At 39.4% G+C, this 21,369-nt stretch overlaps 1 protein-coding gene across 1 annotated transcript in view; it reads left to right on the top strand.

The window, feature by feature from the left end:
* ADAMTSL1 (ADAMTS like 1) overlaps positions 1-21,369 on the top strand; it is a 367,415-nt gene that overhangs the window by 220,747 nt on the left and 125,299 nt on the right. Inside the window, exon 16 of the mRNA XM_027766822.1 lies at positions 2,518-2,728. Within this exon, the coding sequence (XP_027622623.1) occupies positions 2,518-2,728 (211 nt within the window). The remainder of the gene's footprint in view (positions 1-2,517; positions 2,729-21,369) is intronic.

Here is a 21,369-nt window from a genome sequence, read left to right as displayed (position 1 = left end):
AGAGTGACAAAAAATGTGTGGACATACTGTGAAACCAATAGTGCCAAAATTTTTAAACTGAATTAACTTATGCTAGGAGTCTAAAAATTAGAAAATAAGTTTATAGAAATGTATACAAGTAGGTCGGGACCAGTAGTTAGCATAATGGTTATGTCACTGGACTCCCATGTAGTCAACAGTTTGTGTCCTGGACCCAGTGGCTTAAAACTTACGCCAGGTGCATGTGCAAGCATGCCCAAGATCCCGAGAGGAGAATGGAGGAGAAGGGATTGCAGTGTGGCCATCCTCCCTGGGGGGTGATTTCTCACTTTCTGTCTCTCTGTCTCTCTCTCTGTCTATCTGGTGATTGCAAAAACCTATTGCAAAACGCCCTATTGCAAAAACCTCTCCAAAAAAATAAAAAGTATACAAGTAGGTAAAAGAAATTTTATGCAACCTACTCTCTCTCCTCTTGTATTCATTTAGAATTTTATGAATGGTTATAGGAGAGTAGTCAAGGTATTGTCTGGGGATAGCAGCTTATGATAGGACAGATGAATACTTTGAAGCCAAACGTACCCACATTTGAATCCTGGATTCCCAATTTTCTTTATTTTTTTATCTTATTTTATTTTCAAGTTCTTCTATACATTCAGTCATGTCATTTAGTTTGCAAAGTGAATATCCCAACATGTTTACAGTTTTCCCCAGTCAAGTTGATAATAATTTAAAGTTATCTTCAACAGATAATTCCCCTTTTCTTTGTCCCATTAATGCTTTGCCTCTCCATTTTTCTCCTTAATGTCCTTCCTCAGATTCTGTTCCTTCACCCATGCTCTTTCCACACTATATCTGGTATTCACAACCATTTACTGTGTTTCTATATCCTTTAGTCATTCAGTTTCAGTCATAGAGTGCAGAAACTCAGTATATATTATAGTGGGGACTTACAATGGATTCCCAACTTTCTAATTATGGATATTTAAACAAGTCAGCCACTTGGATTGTCAGATTCCCTCAACTATAAAAGCAGGACAACCCAAAGGGCATATCTCATATTGTTCTAGAGGTAGTTAAAGGGATACTATGATGTCTTGAGATGTTCTCTATGGTGCAAGGACCCTTCTGTTTACTCTGCATGGTACTAGACTAACTCACACACAGACTCTGCCTCAAGAGATATATACTCGTGTAGAACCCTTATTTAGCTATTTAGGCAGAATAACTATAATACAATTGAGAAAATGATCAGTGTCTGTTGTAGATATTGCATACAATTTATTAAACATGGGTCTAATATGGGTGTGTAGAAATGGAAGAAATTATGAGAAGCAAGAAAAGGGCAAAATGTATTTCAAATTGAGAATACAGATTGCTTGAAAACACAGCTAGCAAACCATGGAGAATAAATAGACACCAACAAAGTAGTGTAGTGCAGTACAGATATGGATGAATATAGGGTAGATGAAGGATGTAGTAAAATAGGGTTGGAAAGGTAGTGACATGTCAGAGTAGTGAGAAGTTACTTTCAATTTTACAGTCTGGTGAAAAAATATTAAAGCCAAAGACATTTAAACCAATTTTCTGGGTGGCTACAATAGTTAGACAGGCCTAGCTACTAAAAAATCTACTTGCCATGCTTTTCTTGGCTAACTCCTATTTGTAGAATCTTGGTGTCTCGGACTGTGAACAGAATTTTCTAAAACTGATCATTAGAGAACTTCTGACTCAGAGTCCAAGCAACTGAGCTCTGTCCTTATCATTCCATTTCGGAGGCTGCATCATAAAAGACATGCGGTGGGACTGTTTGTATAGGACTTTAGTTCACTATTAATGTACTTCTCAATACGTGGCCTTCTGGAACTGGCCAATTTATACACTCAACTCATCTCTGTGTACTTCACGTCTCTGTCCAGATAACGAGCTGCTCTCTCCGCGTATTTCCCCTGGAGAAGACTGATCTATTTAGCAGCCTTCACTTCTGTTACATTATCCAGCCCCAGGCAGTGATGATATTTATACATAAGACAGAGACATTTCTATGCTGTGATCAAGTTTGAAGGAACTTGGAGCCAATGACATTTCACTTTGAAGCCAAAGAAAAACAAGCACAGATTTTTCAGTCTTGCTAAGAATGAGGGCCGGAGAAATGAACAGGAAGGTCTCTAGACCCACTATTCAATATGTAGTGCCCAAAGCCTTTATGTATTCAAGTTAAGTATTGTTAAACACACCTCCCTTATCTGATGAAGCTTATGTTTCCATCAAAATAAACACAGTTTTATTGGTGACATCGTGGGTAAAAATGGGATGTTCCATTTTATCACCCACTTTGCTTTATTCTAAAATGAGTTCTAGAGCATAATAGAAAAAAAAAATGAGTTCTAGATTTAGGGTAGAATTTCTAGCCAGCCTTAAGCTGAAACTTCACACATTCCCACGTAAGGGTTTTTACTCTATTGGCAATCCTCGAATTCATGGGAAATGTTCGCTGCACAAATATTAAGGGTGTCCTCTTCCTCTCTCATTTCTTCTCAGGTGGGAAATTGGCAAGTGGAGTCCATGTAGTCTCACCTGTGGGGTTGGCCTGCAAACAAGAGATGTCTTCTGCTCTCACCTACTTTCTAGAGAGATGAATGAAACGGTAATCCTGGCTGATGAGCTGTGTCACCAGCCCAAGCCAAGCACCGTGCAAGCTTGTAACCGCTTCAATTGCCCCCCAGCCTGGTACCCTGCACAGTGGCAGCCGGTGAGTTCTGAGGTTACTCAGTAGTGGGTGGTTTGTTTGAAAAAGTAATTCAAGACAATGGGTACCTTCTCAGAGTACTTATATCTCTTAAAAAAAAAAAAAAAAAAAAGTTCAAGGTCCCTTCTTACTACTCCTACTACTACAATCTTATTCAAATTCTGTTATTATAAGTAACAGGCTTTTTCAACTGTACCATGCCCCAGTGACCTTCTAAAGCAACTCAGATGACTAGTTAACCAGAGCATATTCAACCCAAAGATATCATCATGTTAAGGAAAATTTTTGTTGAATAAAGACAATGTGGTGCATTTTCCATAAAGCTAAACATGTTCTGAATGTATATCCTTTCTAGTTTTTTGATGTTTAAAATTCTAAGAAATAAAACTTCTAGGCAGTGATTTTTAAAAAACAAATCATAAGTTAACTAAATAAGAAGTTAGAAATCCTGAATTAATCCTGATTTTTTTTCCTGGTCCTATGAATTTCAAAAGTCTGGGGACCACTGTTGTAAAAAGGATTGGCAAAGTGCAGCCCATAAGCTAAATCCAGCTCACAGCCATTTTTTTTAACTAAAGTTTGATTGGAACACAACCTCACACATTGTGTTAAGTAGTCTCCATTTTTGCTTCACTGTAAAGGCAGAATTGCCTGTGGGTGGCATAGTGGTTGGGGTGCTGGACTTCCACATGGTCGACCACATTTTGAGTCCCAGACCTGGCAGCTTGGGACTCATGCCAGATGTGTGTGCCCAAAACCCCAGGAGAGAATGGAGAAGAGATCGCAGCATGACCACCTCCCCTGGATGGTGATTTCTCACTCTCTTTGTCTCTGTATCTCCAGTGAGGGCACATGCCCTATAGCAGAAATCTCTCAAAAAAAAAAAAAAAAAACCGACCTGACTCTAGCAGATATCATATAGCTTAAAAAATATTCACTAAAAAATTTACTGTCTGCCCTATACAAAAAAAAAAATTGTTGATCCTGCACTAAAACATACATTATAATAATAAAGTGTAACTATTTTATCATCATATTCTATCTAAAATTAATGTGCACTTACCAAACCTCATTTAAATCATCTTTTTGCATGCATTTGAAAACACAAAGGGATTTTAGATTGATTGTTTAGATAAAATCTTATTTGGCAATTTGTTTTTAATTAAGACATCTGACATAATTTTAAAGTGACAACAAAGGTCACAAAAACAGTAAGCCTGAAAGGGGGTTGTAGGGAAGAAAACCAGATGGTTGTACAGTATTGCACAATGCTCTGTAAAGCTGACCCCCACGGGGAAGTTCAGGGTTCATGTCTGGAGACCCCTTGAACATGCCAGGTTCATATGTGCCCATGATTCAGGATTGGCTGAAGCTGGAAACAGGTTGTGGTGTGAAGACATTGTTGAGGGTATTTGCCTGTGTCTCTCTATCTTTCTCAATATTGGAAGAAAAAAAGAAACTTGAAAAGAGGGAGAAGGTGGGAGAGGACATACATTTTGCTAGGATAGTTTTTCGCTCTTCAGAGTATTTCAATTTGGATGATAACATTGTAAGGGCGTCCAGCTGAGAAGGCTAGCAGATGATATACCCTTCCCTTAGTGCCGAGAGAGGGGATTGCATTTCCAGACAGCCATTGCTTCCTCCGTGCTTTCATAACCATTTGGCAGACTGTCTTCCTTCCCTCTGCCTATCTTGGGGGTGTGGTTTAGTAAAGCACTGAAAGAATCAAATGGTAATGAGTAAGCAAATACTAAAGTATTTAATATAAAGCATCTAGAAACAGACATTGACTGTATATTTTCTTTTAGGGCTTAAGTGTACATGAGCAAGTTCATCCATTCTCTGCTACTGTGTGATGGTTTGTGGAAATCAAGAGGATGCCATGTATCTTGAACACCCATGTACTAGTGTTTTACCAAAAAAGATATATTGTTACACAGCTAATTAAAGTTTATCCTTACAACAAGCCAGTGAAAAGTAGGCTTTATCATCTTCATTTTAGGTTTGAGGAAACTAACTGGGGTTCACACAGCTAGCACATTTAGGGTGGTCATTAACCCTATTTTATGTAGCCCCTTTCTACCACACCAACCTCCGTTGCTGTATGGGCCCTCAGAGACTATGTATGAGTGCCCTTGTTTTACCAATGACGTCATTTTGGCCTAGATCTTGTTCAAGATTGTACAGCCTGGACAAGAACCCAGATCTCAGACTTCTAGTGCATTTATACTAAGTTACCTCTAACCAGAGTAAATCTATGATCTTTAACTGGACAACTAACCCATGCCAACCATAAAAAAGGTGAGGAATCATCTCAAGTCAGCATCTACTGTTGAGACTACTAAATCTGTGTTACTTTTAGATACATAGTAGATTGTGAATAAAATGTTTATTGAATGACAAAAGAAATGACTAGATCCTCCCCACAGGTTCTGAAAATCCTTTATACCTTAGTGATATGTTGTTTTGTTTTTTTTTTTTAATAGTCATGAGTCATAATACTGCCCTCCCCGTGAAATTCAGTGAAACACCAACCTCTTGTCAATAGCCACACACGTTGCTGAACATGATTTGACACATGATGCTTTTTTCTGTTTTTAGAGCACATCCAAGTAACCTTGGGTCGGTTGCTGCTGCCACCGCCAGCACACCCAGTGTCCCTGCTTGAAACAGCAGATTTCCAGAGGCACTTATTCTTCCCTTTTCATCTACCTTGGGTCTGTGAAGATATACATTTATTTTGAAACGTTTTTCTTTTTTAGAAAATTTTGCCAGAGGGCATGTGTGCTTACTGGTGATGGGGTGGGAGGGAGGCACCCCCAGTGGAGAATGGTCACACCACACCAAAAATCCCCTCTCCTCCATCTCTTCCTCCTTTTGGGATTTTGGGCGCCCTTACATGCACGCCCACCGTGTTTTTCAAGCCACCGCGTCCAGGTTGCGAACCATGTAGTCAGCCAAGCAAGAGTCAGTTCTTGTAACTACCAGGCCCATTGAAAGATTTTTCTATTTTTTTTTTTCTATTAAAGAGAAGTCTTTGGAAACGAGTCAGATTTAAGTCAATTTTTCAGCTCAGGAAACTAATACTAAATAACTCCTTGAGGGTGATTCAGTGAATCAGTGACTATACCTTAATGGCACCTTTAAAATGTATCTTCTTTCATACTTGATATAAAGTCATTATAAAGAATACTCAGATATAACAAGACATAAAGAGTAATAAAAAAGTGAAAGTCGTCAGTGTTTCTGTCCTCACAAAAACACCCTTGGTAAGAGTTTGGTGCATGGAGTCTGTTTTAAGGATCCTAAAGTTCGTTGAAAGAAAGGAAGTCACCGTGGAAGGAGTCAGAGTACTTGCAAGCGTCCCTAGGCTAATTGGCTGTGCTCTTAGGGTACTGCTTAGTTAGGACACCAGCAGTTCACAGCCCACTTGCCTATTAGCCTTCTGATTCCTCAGCAGTCCTCGCATGGACCAGGGAACCTGGTGTGCACTCAGGTGATTGTTTCCATTTAGCCTAAGAGAGGATCAAACTGAGGTCTCTAATTCTTCAACACCTAACCTACAACCCTTAGTATTCTTATCAAAGAAAAAAACTGAGGGATCAAATGCTTTATTTAAAGGAAGGTGAATAACAACTTGGCAGACATGCACCTCTTCAAGGGCAAAAACTCCCTCCTCACTGTTTGTATGCAGGGTTATGTGGACCTCATCTGTAAGTTCCTTTTCCTGGGGGCGGGGAGGGGCGAGGAAATTGTCATTGTCATCTACCAAATGGGAGTGCAACCTCCATTGTTCTTTGCAGAGTGTTTGCCTGACAAATGGCAACTAACCCTTATTCACACCTTCTGCAGATCTGGAGAGGACCTAGCATGGAATCCTCACATTGATATTAAAATTTTGTTTTAGAAACAAACAGAAATGAAACAGAAATCTAATTCTAGCTTTGACAAGTTATTATAAAGGGAATAATCATCTTTATTTTAGTGCTACCTCATGCTCAATACTCCATCTCTTGGCTTTTAATCTCTGTTCTGGAGAAAGATTTATTTACTACTTATCTTTAGCAGTTGAACTTTACTATCTAGTTGGTCTAAGTTTAGATGACTCTTGCACACTTTTTTTTTTAATATTTACATTCAGTCACTATACATAATTACATTGTACAAAATGATATTTTCCGTCCAGAATACACTATATATTGGCTCAATTGAGGATGTTACCATACATGTTATCATCAACAAATAATTTTCTATTTCTTGTTCCTTATATCTTTTGCTTTTTTCTCCCCTTGATTCCCTACCTTTCACCCTCTGCCAACTCCCCCTCTTCTCCTGCACTGTCTCTGGTATGTACAGTTGTTTTCCATGCCTATTTTTTTCATAATTTATTGATTCACTAAAGATATTAATTAATTTAAAGACTTTCAATAGCAAGCACAGTTGATACATACATAATTATGAATGCATGTCTGACTTTAGACATAAACCTCAGCAAGCAAAGTGAACGTGCTGTAAAGTAGCACCTCACTGGGGCCATATAGCTTACTGCAGTCATTAAACAGATATTAATAGGTATTTTTAATGCATTTTTTATTTCAAAAAAAGTTTTCATTTTAATAGATCAAAATCAAAAAATGTTAAGAGGGATTTGCTTAAAACTTAAAGCCAGGAAAAAGGTTAGGATTCAGTTCAGATAGTAGGTAGATGAATCTATCATCAAGAAAAGACAGAAAAAGACAAAAATCCTTAAATATGGAAATCAAAGCATTGAAGAAAATCAGCAATGTTTTAGTCTAAAGTAAAAAAATTCTATTTCACTAGTTCAGACTCACATAATTAATATCTCTTCTATTGAATTTGCAGTTACTGTGGTCTGATCTTTCCATTTAAACTCTGGAAGTTAACATTCAACTCTGGTCTTGTCCTTACCATTAGGCTAGTCTTGGTTGTTTCTTGTACTCTTATTTCTGTGTATCCGACTTTAGTTTTTCTGGTATAGCACTCCCTTTAGTACTTCTTGGAGAGCTGGTCTGGTGCTGGTAAATTCTTTCATGTTTTTTTTACCTGGAATGTTTTTGTCTTTTTTTTTTTTCCATATGAAAGATAATCTTGCTGGGTATTCTTGGTTGAGATTGTTTTCCACTTAACATTTTGAATGTATTTTCCCACTCCTTCCTTGCTTGTGTTGTTTCTCATGAGAGGTCCTTATGGGATATCCTTTGAAAGTAACTTGACATTTCTCTCTTGCCAATTTTTTTGTCTTGTCTCTGTCCATGGTTTTAGTCAATCTGGCTATGATGTGCCTCGGAGAAGATCTTCTTGGGTCGATTCTACGTGGGGTTCTTTGTATTTCTTGGGTCTGGATATTTGAGTGCCTCTCTAGGTTTGGAAAGTTTTCTTTCAGGATTTCATGGAATAGATTAAGACTACCCTTATTAGTTTCTTCACCTTCTGGGATACCAATGTTCCAGATGTTTGGGCATTTAATGATATCTAGTATCACTCATATGTTATTTTCATGTTTTGGGGTTATTTTCCCAGTCTTTTTGGTTAACTTTTCTAGGTAAGAGGTTCTACTACATCTGAGATTCAATCTTCTGCATAATCTAATCTGCTTTTGATATTTTCAATGGAAGTTTTGATTTCTTGTATTACAGTCTTCATCTCTAACAGTTCCATTTGATTCTTCTTTTATGATGTGGATCTCCTCTTTCAGATCACGTAATAACTTCCTTACCTCCTGGAACTTGGTGTCTCTTTTCTCCTGCATATTCTGGAGTTCATTGTCTCTATTCCCTCGCATCTCTGTTAGCTTTATAATTATGAATATTTCAAATTCTTTATTTGACATTTCCATGAGTTTTTTTTTTTGTATTCTTTGTGGAGGAAGAGGAGTTATTATTTTCCATTAAAGGAGAGATATTTTCTTCATTTCTCATTTTTTTTCAGAGGTTTTTGCTATAGGGCGCGTGTGCTCGCCAGACAGACAGAGAGAGACAGAGAGACAGAAAGCGAGAAATCACCCCCCCAGGGGGGATGACCACGCCACAATCCCTTCTCCTCCATTCTCCTCTCGGGATCCTGGGCATGCACGCACATGCGCCCGGTGAGTTTTAAGCCACTGGGGCCAGGACGCGAACTGCGGTCGACTACATGGGAGTCTAGCGACATAGCCATTACGCTAACTGCTGGTCCCCTCATTTCTCATATTTCTTGTGCTTCTGTGGTGGTTTCTGGTCATCCAATGGATTATATGTGTTTTTTTTCGATTTTTTTGTTGTTAAACCTGACTGCTGGCTAAACTGGGGAGTAGGAGGGTGAAGTCTGGGCAGCGGGTCTTTGGTGCTCAGAGTCCCTGAATAGGGCCACTCAGAACTCAAATATTGAGAGCACTTATGTTTTTCATGCATTTGTCCCCTGAATCATCTATAATTTCTTAACTACACACACTCATCATCATCATCCTGTTTGCTGTAACTATACATGACTGTTATACACCTCTGGTATCTTGATATGTGGGATTATATCACACTGGTGAGTTACAGCAGCACAACGGAGAATTACTGTTACATATACCATATGCATGCATGTACACACACACAGTGGAGGGAGAGGCCTCAAAAAATTCATGGAAAATGGAATTACAAGATAATATATTATGTCATTGGGAAAGTAATGACACATTTTTGCATAGAAAAACAAATCATGATTTTCCCAATGACCTAATAATTTTCTCATGAAATTTTTGAAGCCCCTTCATATGTTTATATGTGGATGTATACATAATTAGATTGTATGTAAGTGTACATGCACACCATGATTTAGACTGGAACATTCCAAACATAACTGTTTTCTGCTAGGAGTTTCTCCAGTGACTCTCCACAGCTATATATTAAAGCCAGTGACACCTTCATCACTCTGCACATGTGCTCCTGCCCTGCCTCCAGTTGTTCTCCCCTCTATGTTCATACATTCCTCCACCACCTACAGTTTCCCTCCAACCTGCCTATCAAAGCCTAGCAGGAATCCCCCCTCTCCTGCTATGACTCCTCCTTAACCCTCCTCCATTCAAGTCATGTATCCCAGGTCAGTGTTTCACACTGAACAACCATATACCTTCCCTGGACAGGCACTATCTCATGATTCTTGGGCAGACCATCAAGTCAATGAAAGCTGACACCAAGTAAGTCTCAGTGAGACACCATGACAGGTGTAAAGTGTAGAGGATGGTGTTATAAAGGTACATGCCAAGTCCACTAGTCTCACTGATTTGAGTACTAGCTACATTTCTTAGGAGCACTTGCTATATTTCAAGAACATTTTTGTTGTTGTTATTCTAGAGAGATTGTTTATATACGGTGCATGCACTTACTGGAGAGACAGAAAGTGAGAAATTACCCCCCCCAAGGGCCAATGGCCACCCCGTAATCCCTTCTCCTCCATTCTCCTCTTAGGATTTTGGCCATGCACGCACATGTGCCCAGCATGAGTTTCAAGCTGTTAGGTAGTTGGCCATGTGGGATTTCAGCAATGTAACCATTATGCCATCTGCTGGTCCCAAAAACTTCTTTTCTTAATAAGAACAGCACTTGCTATGTATCAAGCAAAGCTCTAGATACTTCACAAATTTTACTTCATCTTTGCTGTCCTATGTGCTAGCTACTAATCCAATTCCCATTTTACACACGACGAACCTGGAGCATCGAGAGGCTAACATGACCTTGAACTTCATGTAGAATTCATTCTGCTCTTTCATTTTCTCTCTTACTCTTCACAGCAACCTTGTAAGGAAGCAAGGTTCAGAGACGCTGTGCTTGTCCTAACTGGTATGGCTGGAAAGTGGAAATGCAGACTTGTATGCTTCAAAATCTAGTCTCTTCTCCACTATGCAATGAGGCTTTGCAAGACTTTTTTACTATTTTTTTTGAAATATTAAATTATGAGGAGATCTGATAATAGCCCTTAAATTCACAGTTAATGGAAGACTCTGTGTATTGCCTATATCCAGGGTAGTTAATCTATGCATTAGTTTCCTTGTGCTGCTGTAACAAATCACTGTAAATTTGGTGGCTTAAAACAGGAATTTACTCTCTTGCAGCTTGGGAGGTCAGAGGTCCAAAATCAGTTTCACTGGACCAAAATTAAGGGGTCAGCAGGTCTGAGTTCCTTCTGGAAACTCAAGATGAGAGTCTATTGGCCTTTTCTAGCTTCTAGAGGCCACTTGCTTTCTTGGTTTACGGCCACTTGCTCACTCTTCAGAGTGTATCACTCTAACCACAAATTCTGCCATTATATCCTCTCTGACTGACCCTCCTGCCTCCATCTCATAAAGACCATTGTGACTACGTCAAGCCTATCTGGCCCATCCTGGATAGCTTCCTCATCTTAGGATCCTTAATTTAACTGCATCAACAAAGTCCCTCTTACTGTGTAAAGTACCAGGTTCAGGTGGCTGAGACATAGAAATCTTTAGGGTTTCTATCCAGCCTACTCCAACCTTCTACGTGTGAGGTAAGGACTTAGTCTCCCCCAGCAGAAGGTCTCTGAGTTTGAGAACCTGCCTTCTACTCTTCCACCCTGCCACTATCCCTGAGCATCATATCATCAATACTCCTTCATTTGTTTTTAAAGTTAAAATAAAGAAAGGTATTAAAGGGTCAAACTGAATTAGTCTGCTGTGAAGCATAATTTGTATTTCTCCATATTGCTGGTGTTTTCTGTTCAGCATTGTGTTCCCCCAGCTATCCATACATATCACACTCACCTGTGCAGAGATAGAGCAATCACTACAACCCCTTCAACCCCATATCCACCTTGCTTAAAACTGTCATTATGTTTATGTTCCCCTATAAACATATTTAAATCAGTGTTACCATTAAAAATCCCTGTAGTTTAGCTATATAAAAAGGCATGTAAGAGATGAGTCCCTACTATGGGATCACTGGAAAAGTCATGATTTATTTTTCTATGCAAAAATGTGTCATGACTTTTCCAACGAACCATTAGTAATATTAGGCAGGTAAAGAGTATTTTAATGTTAACTCTAAGTACTTGAGAATTATAATTTTTATTTTCCAGGTTTAAATACCCACACAGAAAAGAATACCTCTGGTCTGCATTAGAGAACTGAATTCTGGCAGAAAAAGTCATGATTGTGATTAGTTTTGTTATAGTCCAGTGACTAAATATAAACCCCTGTAAGTTAGGGGCCATATTTATTTAAAATGCTGTGTCCCAGGGGAAGAAAAAAGAGGTCAGATGTTTATCATGTTTTTAATAATGTAAATTTTTTAATAGACAGAGGACATACATGTGTGCTCATGAGACAGAAAGAGAGAGAGAACTAGAAAGCACCCACAATGGGGCATGGTCACACTGCAATCCCTTCTCTTCCATTTCTCCATTCTGTCAGGATTGGGAGCATACATGCATATGAGCCCAACATAATGTTAAAAAATTCATACCACAACCAGCAATGTGGGAACCATCTCCCAATGCACAATGCTTAACAAGTCAGTGTGGGATCGTTCTGGTGTCATTTTATAAGGAAATTGACATTTGATCCTATCTTTGCAACAATTACATAGGAAAACAGAGACCAAAAGTCAAATTTCACATGCAGATTGTTTTTGTCTTTATTTATTAGCAGAAATCTCTTATGACATAATTGCTCTGAATTTTAGTGGGTGTGTAGACCCACGCTTTACATTTTAACAAAAATATTCAACCCATAAGGTGGCTATATATACCCCTTGTCCTTTCAAGGTTATGAAAACTTAACTGATGTTAGATTTTAAAAAAAAAGTGGGGGGGGACCAGCAGTTGGTGTAATGGCTGTGTCACTGGACTCAAACGTGGTAGAACGCGGTTTGCGTCCTGGACCCGGTGGCTTAAAACTCACACTGGACGCATGTGCGTGCATGCCCAAAATCCCAAGAGGAGAATGGAGGAGAAGGGATTGCAGTGTGGCCATCCCCCCTGGGGGGTGATTTCTCGCTTTCTGTCTCTCTTTCTGTCTGGCGAGTACACGAGTACATGCGCCCTATAGCAAAAACCTCTAAAAAAAAAAAAAAAAAAAAAAAGATAATTCTAATCCATGAGTAGTTGGGGTAAAATCTGGCCTCATTTAAAAAGTGATTTTTAGTGAGATGCCAGTCCTCATTTTTCATCTCTCTAAGCCCTAATTCAGTTTGACTCAACTACAACCTCCCTTATGTGCCAAGCACTGTTGCCAACTGGCTTTGACACCTCTCAGTCTCATTCATCACTAAATTCTTTCACACTCCAAAGGTCTAAAACCAAGCTTGATGTTCACCTGCCTGCCTCCTTTCCCCAGCAAACCTGGTATTCCTTCATTGGTGGGGTTCAGTAACATTTTTTTCTTCTTAAATACCCAGCACCTGACACTCTGCAGGCATGTTTGATGAAGGAATAAATGAGTGAATGAAGAAATGAGAGAAATTAGTTAGCAGCTATTTGCAGAGTACATTCTGTTAAAACTGGAATTTGGGGGACCAGCAGGTGGTTATGTCACTGGACTCCCATGTAGTCACCCGCATTCGACTCTCAGACCCAGTGGGTTGAAACTCATACTGGGTGCATATGTGTGTATGTACTCAAGATCCCCAGAGAAGAATGGAGGAGAAGGGATTGCAGCCAACCCCCCTAGGGGGTGGATTTTTTCTCTTTCTATCTCTTTCTCTCCAGTAAGTGCACGTGCCATATGGCAAAAATCTCTCTAAGAAAAAGAAAAAAAAAAAACCTGGTATGTTGACCTTAACAACAAAACATAAATATCACATTGTGTTGGGTTCAAGAATATGACTTGAGGTACCAAGGAAATGAACTCAACTCTCAGTAAATTAAGCTACCAAGATGAAACCAAGTGTTAATACAGGCAGAATTTATGCTGATCATAGAAAATCTTTGAAAATACAGGTTACTTGCCCCATTGTATTTTGTGTAGAAATATAACTTTTAAGTGTTTTCTTTATTGTATATTTCTTTTCTTATAATAACCCTATGACCTTATATTGTAAAAATTACATGGCAGCAAGAATCAGCATGTAACTACTATTTTTGTTATTTATTGTATATATTTTAAAATAACCTCTTACCAGAGATTTACCTGTTCATACCAGATAATTTGTAGAGGCAAACAGTTTCTATTTAACTTTTCAAATTTTCTCTCATTGTGGCCCTTTTAAAACATATTTTTTTGTGTCCTGCCTTTCAGTTAAGAACTGTTGGCCTCACTGGATAACCTCAGCATGTTCACAAAGTCATATAGACTTTGGAGCCTTTTCTAATTTGAATTTCATCTTCTACAATTTAAATATTTCTCTTTTATTGATAAATCTTTGTTAAGTTCATTGTCATTATTTTATTTTAAGTTTACCAGATTGAGAGAGAGAGAAGGAAAGTGAGAGAGCAAGCTGCCAGGTCTGGGACTTGAACCGTGGTCAGCCATGTAGGAGTTCAGCTGCCTCAACCACCACACCACCAGCCAACCCCAGTTTAAATACTTCTTAAACACACACACACACACACACACACACACACACACATGCGCACACACTTTTTTATTAATGTAAACACAGAGGGGAAGTGTTTGTACAAAGATGAGGAAAGCAAACACACAGAGAATATCCTGGGCTACATGGTGGTGTCCCATACCTGACATGTCAGAGTGTCCAGCAGCGCACACACTGCCACTGGTGAAACCCACTGCTGGCTTGTTGAGAAGCAATTTCTGGCTAATGATGGAAAAGCCTGATAAAAGGTGGATGATCAGTCCATAGTTGGATGTTTGTTTTACATCTTTTAAACATCTGGATGTGGGGCTCTTTCATTCATCCAATCATCAATTCAACAAACATTTATGATGTGCATGCTCTTTGCCAGACACACTATTACGCACTGGGGAATATGAAGATCAATAAATTCCCTTTCCTCAAAAGGCTCGTAATCCTGTGTGCATGCAGGGAGGTGGAGGAAACTAGCAGACCTGTAAATGATGAACCCTTATAGAAGAGATACGGTACCTGCCTGGGCCAGGGCAGAGTGGGCGGTGATTCATTCTCAACATGCAGAAGTGGCCTTCAGGCTGGGACTTCAAGGAGGTCTTAGAAGTTTCTAGATAAACAAAGATCTTGAGCATATTGTCCTTGGAGTGAACTGTATGAGCAGAGAATGTGTCTATGTGCCTGGGCAAGGACAAATTATCCTGTGTGCTGAAGCACTGGCACAGGGTGACATGGCAAGCGATGCAGCTTTAAATCTCCATGCAGATTGGAGTGTGGGGGCCCTGAGAACATTGTCAGGAGTCTAGACTTCATCCTCTGGATATCCTAAAAGCTTTCTCTGTAGATCAAACTTCAAAATAACAAGATCATTCTTTTTAATTTACTTTTGTTGTTTTGTGTTTTGTTTTTCTTGAGAGATTTTGGCTATTGGACATGTGAGCTTGCTGGAAACACAGAGTAAGACAGAGACGAAAACATAAGAAATCATCCCATGGAGGGGGGGGTGGTGGCCCATGTCCCAATCCCTTTTCCTCCATTCTCCTCTCAAGATTTGTGCATGCACATACACAAGCCTGGCAAGAGTTTCAAGCTGCCAGGTTCAAGACTTGAACTGTGGTTGGCCACATGGGAGTCAGCACCTTAACCACTACACCACTGACTAGCCCCTCTTTTTAATTTCTCTTACACTTGTGAGGTCATCATGCATGTTGTTGCAGACTTCTGTACAGTGTTGGGAGGAATTTTCTGAGGGTCCGTCCCTTACATCAGGTCCTAGCTTCAAACTGACAACCCAGCTGTGCTATTTTGAAGAGTCGTCATTCTATAGTACAATTTTAATACATCTCTATCCTTGAAGTAAACAAATTATTTTTAGCACCTACTACATCAATATGAAAGTGAGAGAAAAATAACCTATACTTTTTCTTCTTGCCAAATTGACTAAGAAAATCTAACTGAAGAGATTGACTCTGACAACTATTCTCATTCAGTTAATTGTTTATTTTTGGAGTTTTATTCAAATTGAAAAGAAACTCATGTACTTCACAAAATATTTAGAAAAGAAATAGTTCAGCCATGAAACTTGGAAGAGATCTACAGTTCTCCAAATCCACATCACTAGTGAAGTGTCTAAAATGTCAGTCGCCAGTAACAGAAACTTTGAGAGTGTGTTCTTTATGCCCGATGAATTCAGTTGGGCCCATGGAGAATTTGACTGAATTATAGTCAAAGGATTAAAAGAAGAGTGGTTTGATGTCATTTCAAAGTTTAAGGGATATGGCTTTATGAATTGCCATTATGCCTCTCAAAAATACACAGCATTTTTAACAGAGTAAATATTTTTAAATCATATCAAAACATCACATGCCTCCAGGATCCACTATAAAATGTCACTTACTGCTCAGCTCTTGCCCTGATCACTGTTCTACTGGGAAAGAAACCAGTCATGAACTATAAAGTAAAGAAAAGGAGATAGTATGTAGAAGAAAGAAAAACAGAGATAGATTCATTCACCCCTTGTGTTCTTTACTCAGGATATAACAGCATACTGGGGGAACGTTTTGAGTGTAATACTCAGATACTTAATATGACCAACAAGAGAAGCAAAATTCCTTTCTTCATAGAGCTAGTAGTCTGATGGCAATAACTTCTAAGAGGGATGAAAGTTCTGGAGGTATTTAAAAAATAAAATTAGGTAATGGGATAGACTGCTTTGGGTACTCTAGCCAGGAAGGCTAGGATAGCCTCTACATGCAGGTAAAAATGGAATTCAACCTGAATTATTAGAAAGACTCAGCCACATGAAGATCTAAGAGAAGAATGGTCCAGGTAGAGAGAGGAACAATGCAAAGGTCCTATAGCATGTTTTAGAGAACAGCAAACAAACACACAGTGAAAGTGTGGCCGGAATATACAGGAAAAGGAAAAAGTTATAAAAGTTGAGAGCACAGAAGCACATGAAGTGTCTCGTGTTCACCGCTACATATAAACATAGATAGAACCATCATTGGACCATGACTGATATAGAATAAATTTATGTTGAATAAATGAATGAAGGTGGAAGAATTTGAGTTATACAGTTTTTAAATTCCATCGGGGAAGGACTCAGAACATGTAGGGCTTTGCAGAACAGGGTTAGGGGAATTTGGATTTTATTCTAATTGCAGGGGGAAGCCATTGGAAGGTCTTAAGCATGGGAATTACATGATTTGTTAAATGATTTAAAAACATCACTCGGGATCAGCAGGTGACATAGCAGTTACCTCACTGGACTCCCACATGGCCGACCACAGTTCAAGTCCCAGACCCAGTGGCTTCAAAATCCTCCCAGGTGTGTGCATGCATGCCCAAGATCCCAAGAGAGTGGAGGAGCAGGGATAGGGATGTGACCATCCTCCCTGGGGAGTGATTTCTCATGTTCCCTTTCATTATCTCTATCCCCCCCCCATCCCTGTCTCTCAGTGCATGTACCCTAAGGCAAAAAACTCTTTAAAAAAATCACTCTTACTGTTATGTGGAGAATAGACTGTAGCAGAGTAAAACATGCTGAGTATCTTCCACTGTTTCTCTAAATCTACTTTCTACCCTTCCCTGTCTGTGCCTCAGGAGGCTAACCTATACAGACTGCTTCAGTAAGTTCCCTAACCCTGTAATTTCTAGCTGTGTTCAACCAGTGGAGTTTCCAGCAGGTCATCAGAAGAGGAAGGAACTCTCTTCAAATTTCACATTTGAGGGTCCTATATCCTATTAGGACCTGACTGAAAAAAATAAGAAATTTTGTCTTCTAAATCCATTTGATTGTTATAACAAAATCTCAGAGACTTAGTTTATAAACCACAGAAATATATTTCTTACAGTTCCGGAGACTGGGAGTCTAAGATAAGGGCACCAGTAGATTTCATGTCTGGTAAGGGCCCTCTTCCTAGATAATATATAATACCTTATGGTTGTATCCTCACATGATGAGAGGAATGAAACAGCTCTCTGGGCCTCTTTTATAAGAGTGTTAATCCCATTCAGGAGGGCTCCACCCTCCGGAAGGCCCTACTTCCTAACACCATTACTTTGGGAGTTAGGATTTTTTTTTTATTTCAATTGAATTATTTGCATTCATTCACTGTACATCATTACAGCATACAAAATGAGATTTTCCATCCAGAGTACACTGTATATTGTCTCAATCAAGCACATCAACAAATATGTTATTGTCAGCAAATGATCTTCCATTTCTTGTTTTCTGTATGTTTTGCTTTTTCCCCCCATCCTTGATTCCCTATCTCTTACCCTCTGCCATCTCCCAGTCTCCTCCCACATTGTCTCTGTTATCTATGTTTGCTTTCTCTACCATTTTCCCCCCACATTTTATAGAATCACCAAAGACCCTAATCAATCCAAATACCCTCATAGCAAACACAGGTGACACACACATTTCCATGAACACAAGTCTAACTTTACACATCCTATAAAGTAGCACCTAGCTGGGGCTACATATCCTACTGCAGTCATTGTGTGAATCTGCAGGTGACACAGATATTCAGCACCGGGAAACTGGTTAATAAGCTTTGCAGTAGTCTACAACAGATGGCTGTATCCTGATTTATCATTTATTTTAGAAGTAGAGCTTATGTATTTTGTCCACCTGAATTCTTGCCTTGGATGAGGGGGAACGGTGAACAAGAAGCAGAGCAAGGTTGGAGAGGAAGTAAGGAAGTATATAGAGTTCTATCTGGGACGCTTTAATTGCCAAAAGGCCTGTGTGCTCACCAGAGAGAGATACAAAGAAAGAAAAAGCACCCCGCACTGGAGAGTAGTCTTGCCATGATCTTTTCTATTTCTCCATCCTGTCAGGATTTGGGGCACACACAATCATATGCTACTGTGGTGTGTTTCTTTTTTTTTTTTTTTTTTAGGGGTTTTTTCTTATGGGTGGGGGCATTTCGGTTTTTGCTATAGGGTGTGTGCACTTGCTAGGAAGACAGAGACAGACAGAGAGACAGAAAGCGAGAAATCACACCCCAGGGGGGATGGCCACACCACAATCCCTTCTCTTCCATTCTCTTCTCAGGATCTTGGACACTGCACATGTGCCTGGCATGAGTGTAAGTCACAGGGTCTGGGACTCGAACTGTGGTCGACTATGTGGGAGTCCAGCAACACAGTCATTATGCCATCTGCTGGTCCCAAGCCCCTGTGACTGTGATTTGAACCAGTCATCATGTGGAATTTGGCTCCTTTAACCACTAGGCCCCAGGCCCAGCTCAGGACATGTTTGAGTCAAGATACGCATTTGCATTTAAGTGGATAAGCCACATAGCACAGAAAAAGGGTCAGAATGTACGATTGAAATTTTTTTTAATTGATCAGCATAAACTTGTTTCTTTCAGACAATTATAGTTTCCAAATATTATGTTAAGTTTATGGAAACTAATTCATGTGAATTAGTCATTCACGGAATGGAAATTATGGTAGAAAATACAGTCCCTATATTTGACAAGTCCTTAGGAGTCAGTAACCCTCATTATTAGTTGTCAGGTCCTAAAAGAGTTCTGAAAAAAGACAGCAATAAAAGGTTATGACTAATCTGATTGTAGCATAACTGGATGGTTTGAAGTGAGAATTTGACAGAAATACAAGAAGGTTGAAACTAAGTAATAAGGCAAAAGACTATGACACCAAATTTAAACCCTTAGTTACCCAAAATTACAGAAGGTTATTCTAAGGAAGTGGAATTCTTAGCCACTCATTTAAATTTGTTCCAAGCAACTCCAAATCAGTGCCACACCATTTATTGGGTGAATGCATCACAGAAGGTCCTGTTCTCAGCAGTGTGGGTACAAAATGAGTTACACAAGTGAAATCCTTTAATATCATATTCAAGTGCTACTAAATAAGAACTCAAATTAAAATTTGCCTCTCCAATAAGTGAAAAGTCCAGGGAGTCATTGAAATGAGCCAGAGAAGTCAAAGGTCTAGGGTACTCACTTGAGTCATAAGTTCTGAGACCAACATTTTTTCTTTCCTTAATCGAGGCCAAAATACACATTAGAAAAGCCCTTAGAAGGAACTTTTTGGATCTGAGATGAATAACAAGTACTTTGGCTTCCTGATATAGCCTAGGAACTATATTTAAATATCACCTTTCAATTCAGAAATCCAACAATTTAGGAAAAGATACATTTCCCAGATCTCCACAAAGTAGATGAATTATTTTAGAATGCTGGTCCCCAGTTTGCATCCTGGAGCTGCTCTTGCCACTTAGGGATGGTGACGAGAGTGGAGGCTAGGACTGTATTGCAAAGCACTACGTCTTTCCATGTGGGGTGAGAGGGTGAGATCAGGCTCTTGGCAGGCTTGTTATGTATCAGGTTTGAGCTTCAGCATAAAGTAGAAGTCAGTGCACCCTCAATTGGCTCTGCAAGCAGAGAGGGGCTGCTACAACCACAGAGGGGGAAGCAGAGCTTGGGTGTGTTCTTCAGCTAGGTCCAGAGCATAGGGTGCAGGTAGGAACTTAGTGGATGTTGTGCTGTGTGGAAATAAACCAATTCTAGTCCCCGTGTGGTCTTAGTTGGATTACTTCACCTCTCTGAGCCTTGGCTTTTTATTTTAATCTATAAAGTGGGGATTAGGTCTACTTCATAGGGTGGTTTTACCATTTTTGTGAGCCTTCTGTGGGTGGATAGTTGATTGCTGCCATAAGAAAATATATTATCTTTTTATAGGACTCAGTAGGGTTATTTTCATTTCAAATTTTTAAAATTTAGATCAAGGTTGTTCACCATTAGTTTGGATCATTTAGAAGACTCTGGAGCTAACAGACAACGTTGGGAGTTTTCTAATGTCATTATCTAGTAGCTCTGTGACCTCCAGTCATTCACCACTTCAAATAAACAGTGTGTTTGCTCTGGTGGGGTCTAGACAACCCCTGGCCCTAACAGAGGCCTCTCTGGGACCTAGATTTTCCTCTTTTGGTTTTATTGGGAATGGTGGAGGGGCACTAGCTTGGACAGATGGTTCTCAACCCTAGCTGCACAATAAAATTATTAAGGAGAAAATTACTAGGAAAGTCCTTTTAAAAACAAAACACAGCAAAAACCTGGCACCTGAGGCCTACCTCTCAGAATTGCTGATCTGATGGGTCTGAAATGGAGCCTAGGCATCAAGACTTTTTTAAAGCTCCAAAGCTGATTTTCAGGTGAATTCAGAATGTGACCATTGAGTAAGAGGGTGAAAGCTGGCCCTTCGCAGTGTCACACGTGTACAAGGACATCATCATACCATCATAACCAGGACTGTGAACGAAATTCTCCACTGTGATCCTGGGCAAAACCGTGTGTATTTTGAGAGGATCACCATGAAACAGGGGCAACTCCTTCAGCACAGACTTTCAGATGTTTTAAACATAGACCTGAATTCTCAGCAAGCCCAAGAGTAGCAAGTAAAAGACTAGAGACTATTCCAGAAGAAAACAGCACCCAGAACATTTTTGCAATCACCTATTCCCAACATAGGGTAGTCATAAAATGAAACAGGGAGTCTTCAAATGTTTATGGAACATGCATATTATCAAACATATGCATGGATTCCAAAATTTTCTGCATCAAAATAAACTTACACTTTTGT

Source organism: Tupaia chinensis, unplaced genomic scaffold (genome assembly GCF_000334495.1).
Source record: "Tupaia chinensis unplaced genomic scaffold, TupChi_1.0 Scaffold143720_1, whole genome shotgun sequence".
NCBI lineage: Eukaryota > Metazoa > Chordata > Mammalia > Scandentia > Tupaiidae > Tupaia > Tupaia belangeri.
Note: the sequence above shows the minus strand (reverse complement) of the source record. Positions and strands in the feature narration are given on the sequence as shown.